General features: G+C 37.5%; 1 protein-coding gene across 1 annotated transcript in view; it reads right to left on the minus strand.

Moving 5' to 3' along the window:
* The window catches only part of LOC145494635 (60S ribosomal export protein NMD3-like), a 13,971-nt gene extending 6,610 nt beyond the window's left edge, over window positions 1–7,361 (minus strand). The window contains exons 1-9 of the mRNA XM_081474171.1: window positions 7,083–7,361; window positions 6,833–6,967; window positions 5,051–5,144; window positions 4,543–4,623; window positions 3,286–3,414; window positions 2,289–2,379; window positions 1,699–1,777; window positions 1,030–1,126; window positions 215–267 (exon numbers count right to left, since the gene is read on the minus strand). Of these exons, the coding sequence (XP_081330297.1) occupies window positions 215–267; window positions 1,030–1,126; window positions 1,699–1,777; window positions 2,289–2,379; window positions 3,286–3,414; window positions 4,543–4,623; window positions 5,051–5,144; window positions 6,833–6,967; window positions 7,083–7,225 (902 nt within the window). The 5' untranslated portion in view covers window positions 7,226–7,361. The remainder of the gene's footprint in view (window positions 1–214; window positions 268–1,029; window positions 1,127–1,698; window positions 1,778–2,288; window positions 2,380–3,285; window positions 3,415–4,542; window positions 4,624–5,050; window positions 5,145–6,832; window positions 6,968–7,082) is intronic.
* Window positions 7,362–8,140: the final 779 nt, after the last annotated feature.

Here is an 8,140-nt window from a genome sequence, read left to right on the forward strand (position 1 = left end):
CTGCATTTTCTATGGCATGGTATAAAATAGTTATGCAACACTCTCTCGTGGTATACCATAGAACATCCCACTTGTCGCTTGTATTTTCTTGGTGACTACATGTACATACTCACCTAAAGACTTGTGTGTATACCAAGAAAATACATGTGACAAGGGATGTATACCACTTGAAAAGCATTGCATAACTAACTAGTATATAACTAATGCATCATACCTGATGTTTCCCAGGGACCTTGAAACTTTTAAAGGAAGACAAATAACCTCTTCCTGAAAAATAGGCATCATTTCAGGTATTAAACTTGGTTTTGATTTTGTTTTTCACTATAATAAAGCACAGCCACATGTACTGACCACATTTTGAGAGTGAGGGCATGTTGACCTTTTATTTAAATTGACAACACAGTCAGCGTTGAAAATAACCATTCTGATAAGCTCCCTGCAGTGGACCTACAGCTGCAATAGACCTTTCACAAAAATAACCTTTTACAAGTAACCAATTTGCATATTAAATATATTTTTTTCATAATTTTCAGTTATTGGAAAGCTGCTTACAAATGCATGAAAGTGTTTAAACCACTGTCCCAAACACTTGCCAAAAGTCAATGTATTATTTACCAGGAAATTTGTTAGAAACCAGTGCAATACATAATATAATGTTATGGTTGAGTTACTGGTCACCCGCATCCCCCAGATCAACACTCTTTGGAAGATTGCTTTATTTTAGTTTCAAAAAAAGTTGCATAAAAACCATTCGTCATGAGTAATACTCCAGGCTTAAGTTACTCGTGAGAAAAACTTCTTGGTGACACCTACTGTACATGTACATGCATTTTCACAAAATGGGGTGAATAGACCTTTCCCCCATTCCAACAAACAATAGCGCCGAGTCGAGGTCAGGGTGACAAAAATACAGTAAATGTATGAAAATGTCCACCCCAACCTCACTCTGGTGCTATTGTTCATACGTAATGAAGTGGAATGCGGGTAAGGTCTATTCAGCTTTAGATTCAGCTAAAAATAGTAACAAACCCTGCAGACAGGAACAATTTCCACAGAGAAAGTGTACTTGTAGTTGTAAGTGTTGTTGTGCACATCATGAGAGATCAGCTTCTCAGATGACTTATACCTGAAACGAAAAAGGAAATAAGACTGTTTTCAGTGACTGTTATTTGATCGCAAGATTCACAATAAATGTACTGTACAATACAAATGTAGGTGTGTTATATCTTAAACATTCATAATTTTGTTACTGTTGAACTTCTCCAAATGGAGACTCGTATAATAAAAGTAAAGCATCTTCAATGCTGTAGTCCAAGACAAATTATGAGGAGCCCAAAGGTTCCTAGCCATGAAATTCTGGGTGCCCAGCAATTAAACTTATAGAAAAAAGTTAGTTTTCCAGTTGCCTAAAGGCAAAAGTTAGTCGCCCAAAGGCAAAAGTTAGTTGGCTGTAGTACCCAGGCGTTTCTAGAGCACAGCCCTTCCTCTTGCATTACTGGTTTACATACATGTATAGCTTTGGGCACTTCAACTCTCGTTTCCGTAGCAGAAGTGTTAATACCTCCCCCAGATGGGATGTTAGTTCATCGCAGGTTGTTCTGTTGTGTTCTGGACATCATTATTTGCATAATTTGTACATACAGTGTAACTACTGCATGTACAGTCTAAAATGTATCCCACAAATGAATCACAATTTACCTGCAAGGCACAACAGACTGCAGAAACTCCACAAACTTACGTGCATCAGCTCTGGATGCATAGAAAAAGTCCACGCCATCTAATTTGTAAACATAATATATTTAGAGAGTTAATGGATGTTTAAATACTTGACATAACACAGATGATACATGCATGTACATTGTATATGATACAAACTATTATTTTTACTTGCCAATACAAGTAATTTTTGCCTTTATCGTGGTCAAATTGTTTCAAACCTCTATAATGTTCTATAATGTTCTGGATACCCGTACATGTACTTTTACAGGCACATTCTATATTATTTTACCCTAAGCAGCCATTTCTTTCAATAAGCCTGTGAGAATGCTCCTCTCCAACCCCTTCCACCTCAACACTAACTCACCCTGCTTCACTCTTGTGACCTCACACACAAAAACGTAAACTAACAGGTATCTATTTGAATGGCAAAAACTGTTTGATTGCTGTTTGTCATCCATTCAAGACCAATAGGATGCCATTCAAATGGCTGTGGTTATCCGTTCAGAAAAAAAAACTAAAAGGTAAACAAAAAATAAATTCATGATTACTAAATTTAAAATACAGCTTACCTGATTCTTGCTTAACTTTGACAGTTTTCTGATGTGCATTGTGTTTTAAAATCAGCTGTTCCAGGTAAAAGAATGTCTTCTTGTGGGATGTCTGAGGACAAAAATTGTGCATTATACTGTAAGACACGACTACTGTACAGGCACGGGCATGTACTGCATGCATGTTTACACAGTCTTGTTCTTCCTTTCTAAATTCTCAAACAGTGACTGCCAAGCGAGCCAAGTCCTTCAACTGAAATCCACATTATTTTTGAGCGACGTACAGTTGAATATCCTTAATAACAGACAACAAAGGAATGGGGCTGAGCAGCTGTGTGATAAGAGGGACAAAGCGAAGTGCTTGTAATTCACAAACTATGGTCTGTAATGTCATGGGGATGTCTGCAATAATTAACAAAGAGGTTTGCCTGTACTTTGCCTGACCAGCTGATTAAATTTACATGTATGGTGCCTTTCAATAAATGCAAACCCTGCTCAGTCAACAGTTACATACTTTACCAACTACTTGTATCCATCATCCCAGGGGTGAGGGGAGGGGGAGTGGTTTGCTCTTCAGAAGCAGAAGTTCACTAAAGGTTTGTCACGTCTGAATATTTTGATCTATTTTATGCCATTGTAAATGTAAACACTTTACATGACTAACAGAACCAAAAGGACAATGGCATCAGTGAATGGTGTAGCAACATTCAGTTGAATCGTGTATTAATTTATCCAGTACAAAATAAAGTCAGTGTTCCAGATAAGTGAATGGGGCGCAGGTCAGAAACCCGACAAGGTCGGCTACATGACCTGACAAATAATAGAAAATTTAAAATGATTTGGTGGGAGCAGTGGAAATTGACCTGTAGAAATTCTTTATGGACGCCAAGCCTTGAAAACTTATCTGGAACCCTGAAAGTACAATTTGAAAACAAAAGCCTGCTTCACAGTCCACCATAATTACAGCGATCAAGCTTTTTTCATGTTGTCACAGGTATATGATTGACAAATTTTGTACCTTTTGTCTGACTTGTACAACTGCCTTCCAGTAATCCTGAGCAGCTTGACGATGGCAAGCATCGCACATCTGATTCTGAACAACAAATTCTACCACAAACACCTGCTGTAATATTGTGGAATTTACCACCTAAGATAGACATGAAATATACCCCATATGAGATAAATAAAGCATATTAAAACTACAATATTAAGTCACTCAATTATAAATTATTATGAATTATTATTTACCTGCCTGTCATGAACAATTACATGTACCAACTTAAGCGAGTTAGCCAATATTTGATGGAAACATAAACACATTAAATCTAATTTTCTGTATGATATAAAACTGTTAAAATCTATTTTTTTGATATTTTGCTCCACACTGTACAATTGTGTTAACATGACTCTTGTTTGCCATAGATTGACACCTTCAAAAAGTATATACACATATATTGTACATACTAAACTCTACAGTAAAAGAGTTCACTGTTTAATTTAAAGTGGCTGAACTTTTATTGTTACATATTGATTTATATCTTCATTTAATTTATTTATTCCCCCAATGTACTTGTGCCCAAAGTAAATGTACCCACATGTACGTGTTTGTTGTTGAGAAATATTAAAACCACTGATCAAAAAAACGTGTTTGGGTTTTGTTTCGTTATTTCCTTTTTTTTTTTTTTTTTTTTATTATAGATGTGGTTTTTGTTTGAACAATGTTGTGTTTTTTTGTTTGTTTGCTTTCTAAATCACTTTTTTGTTTCTCAACATAAAAAGTCAAAGAATAAAATAAGAATTCGTAAACTCCGAAAAAGAGTAATTTTTCACCGGCTGAGTGAAATGAAATAAGTGAAAAATGTTTTTCTCACGCACCACTAAGGCCTGGGTATAGGGTCATGTGACCTATACGGTGTTGTTTTAGTTGCGTCCGCCATTGCTGACTTTCCCGCCCACCCACCCACCCAAAGATTTTAAGTTTTATACACCGCCAGTATAATGTACAAGCCTTGAACTTTTTTGCTATTTCCAGTCTTATGTGTAATGCTACTGTAACAGTACTTGTATTAGCTTTGATTTTGCACTAAAGGTCAGGCAGCAGCAGTCAGCTTGACATGGCTACCAGTGGTGTGTGAGAAATATAATTTCTTATCATAATATAAATACCTACAAGTACATGAAGTTGTAAGACTACAAAAGAGACAATCAAAAGCCTGTTGGTGGTCACATTTTAGAGTACATCCACCTTATGATACATAGTCAAGTTTACACAAACCTCTTTCTGAATAGTCAATTTTACTTTGATTCTTTTTGAATGAGGCTCTGTCCACACAAACCCAGCATCAACCAAGCGAACCTAAAAGGAGACGTGAGCTTAGATCTTACTTATTGTGTCATAAAAAGTTCTGACTTTCACAAACCATTCTAAATTGGCCAGCAACATGCAGAAGCCACCATCAAAACAGGCACACCATTAGCACTCTGGACTATGGATCAAGTGGTGCAGGTTTCAGCCGAGCCCTATAATGTTTTCTAAATGGGTGTCTATAAATGGATGCTAGTGAATTCAATGCTGGGGAGTGGGGGGAGGTGCAGGGAGGGGGGGGGAGTATCCCAATCAGGGGGAGTAGAAATAGCAAGCCTGATGGGCCACCAGGCTAGAACACAGACTTTACCTTCATCTGAAGATTTACATGTACATGTAGGTTAACCATTTTTATTAGTAAAACAGTATGTAAGCCTTTCTACAAAACAATATGCTTTGACCACCGCAGTACATGTACCTTGTTCAATCCTTTTAGCTTCTTTAAACAAAGTGACAAAAGCTCTCTGGATTCTAATGCACATGCTAACCATAAGCTTGGTGGCTGAAGATACCTGGAGACAAAAAAGAAAAATCCATTTACCAAAGTGTCATAAACTTGGCATAATATTTATGGTTGACACCATTCTAGTATTTGCTCGTTCCAGTCAGAAGCGTATATGTACATGTACATGCACAGAACTGTGGTTTATGCTTTTGGCCAGTCCCTCCTCTTCCCCCCCCCCCACCCCCCCCCCCCCCACACACACACACACACACACACACAAAAGAAAAGAAAAGAAAAGAAAAGAAAAGTACATATCACACTATTTCTCTCCAAGAAGTTGCCACAAAATTTCAAATCCAAAAATAGTCCTCAGATTGCCAATTTTAAATCTTAAAAGTCACACCACCAGGGCTCAAACCCTGATTAAGCGAACCCAGAATTAATAAGAATTTTGATTTCAGTTTTGTAACTTTTCGGTGAGGTTTTTTTTTTTTTACATTGTTTGTCCTTCAATTTTGAGCTTCGGTGATCTCAAACTAAACAGAGCATAAAAAGTTAAAAATATAATTACAGAAGCAAAATTAATACTGTGGTTTAATAACCATTAATCCTGGGTTAGCATTAACCAGCTTTCAAACATATTGACCCTGAGGTCACTAAACACCCAAGTATCACCTGGTACCATCCAATCAGGACTAGAATAACCGGCCTGATTGAATACATATAGTGTTGCAAGTAGAAACAAAGGTCTTGTCAGGGAACTTAAGGTTCTGCTTAATTAGCCAATCACACTCAGCCACGGGGTGAGAGAAAATTGCTGTGATTTGACTGTCCATTGGACAACCAGGTCCGATTCAAATTTCTCAGTATTCATCCCAGACAATCGGACAGAGATTTGAGTCTACTCTATATCTACATGTACAGCCAACTACATGTAGTCAAAGACTAGACAGTATTAGTTCAGATTTTGAGGGATAGGTTTTGTTTTTCTGATAGCCAAGACCACTTTGGCTGATGAAAAACAGCTATTTCTTAAATTGTTGTTGTTGCTATTTTATTTCCAGTACTAGGCCAAACTTGGCATAGTCCCGCGCAAATGTAGTCAATTACCACAGCAAATTTACCGTGAAGCTGAAGACCATGGGAATGACCAAAGGTAGATGGATACGTGTATCTAGATTTAATGTATCATATGCCAACAGTTTTCTTTGTTTCAGTCCCAGATATTGTGAGCTGTAGTGAGGCATGCAAAAAAAAGAATACTGTACCAAAACCCGACAGTGGAAATTCTGGCTAACTGAAAATTGTTTTGGTTAGGAAAATCAGCATGTCCACAACCAATAGGTCATTGTATTGTAAGACCATCTACTGCCCTGACTCTTAATTCAGGAACATGCAACAATCTGTACATGTAAGCTTAATGTACATATACATGTACAGTATAATTATTGCATATATACTGTACACGTGTATTATTGTGTGTGCGTAATTTTCCTTGTGGTTTAAATCTCATTAGATCATCTCTCTTTCACCGAGATGTTAGCTTACCTAGGATATTCAATCTATTATTGTATGACATACTAAGCCATAAGCTTGTATTTTAGCTTTAATATAAGCTTAACAAGCTTACACGTGAAAAATTTAAGAGTTTTGAGTAAGTTTGTAGCCATAACAAAGTGAGCCTATTTCAGTGAATGAATACATTCTATCCATCATTGTTACACGTAAAATAATAGAACCGACTGTCAGTCTTACCTTTCACACGATTTGCAAAAGTATAAATTACTTTGTTTGGGAATTCCCTCGGTGATATCAACTTGAGAACGGAGACAACCGACGCACATGTTGGATGGGTTCGGAGTGGTCAATACACCACACTGACAACACAGACTGAAAACATGAACCAAACAACGCGCTTACAGAGAATACCAGCTTACGTTTCGTTCATTTTCTGGTGAACAAGGAAAATTAGACCGAGATCCGCTGAAAAAATGTGCTTATTTACCTCTGTTGTGCTTGTGAACACGAAATTGCTTCCATGTACTCCATGTTGGATTGGTGCTTGATATGAGTTGTGGGTAGGATTGCACAATGCAGCGTCATTGAGCCAAACAGAGTTCGGGCCCTGGAGCCGAGTTTACCTAACATGTGACGTCACTAATGGCATAGATATCAGTAATCTCTCTTGTTTTTACTTGATTTATTCTTCATACTGTTGTGATTTAGTAGTTTTCTACCTCATAATGTTTACCCAGACTTGACAGGAAAAAAAGCACACAATAGACATCGGAAAGATCCGAAGCGCTTACTTGTGTCTCTTGTCTCCTGATATTCTGTAACATATAATGAGTCTGACCGACAAGAACAGCTTATTATTGTATACCCATTGAGGACCTTGAGTGAGTACAAGATTTACAATTGACTAGAATGTCAAGGGCTTTTCTTGACCTTTCTTTGAGGCTTGGCACTCCGCGAGAGATCCCAATACGGACAAAGAACATATCGACATTCCAGCCATTTAGAAATATCTTACGTAATTCGTTTGTCTCGTGCTGCTGTGAGCGTAGCACGCGCAAAGTGTGAGCCTTAACAGTAATTAGACTTCGAGAAGTCACTCTTTCGCTTTACAGTCCGTCGTGCCCGTCGCGAAGAAAAAATGGCCGCGCGAAATCCTGGGGGCGAGAGGCGGCCATTTGACAAATTGACGTCAGGTTTTTTATGCGTCTGTCCTCTTATTGATGATAAATTGCGTCATAACATTGAGGGATGCATAAAAATCCTGACGTCAATTTGTTTTTTACAATAATAAGACTTCAAAATGGTCAAATGCTGGGAATGAATGAGGGGAAAAGACGCCGTCAACTTGCCGTAAACAAAGATAAGTGAATTTTATCAACTTGACGCGAACATTATCAATAGCTTTTCTCGCTTTTTGATTGGCTATTAAAAAAGTCCATAAAATCTCATTAGCTAAAAAGTTGACAGTTTGACAGCTGAAAGTTGAACTTGAAAGCTTGCATAAATTAAAATTTTATCCGTCTGTACTCTTATTGATGATAAAAA

Source organism: Orbicella franksi, chromosome 8 (genome assembly GCF_964199315.1).
Source record: "Orbicella franksi chromosome 8, jaOrbFran1.1, whole genome shotgun sequence".
NCBI lineage: Eukaryota > Metazoa > Cnidaria > Anthozoa > Scleractinia > Merulinidae > Orbicella > Orbicella franksi.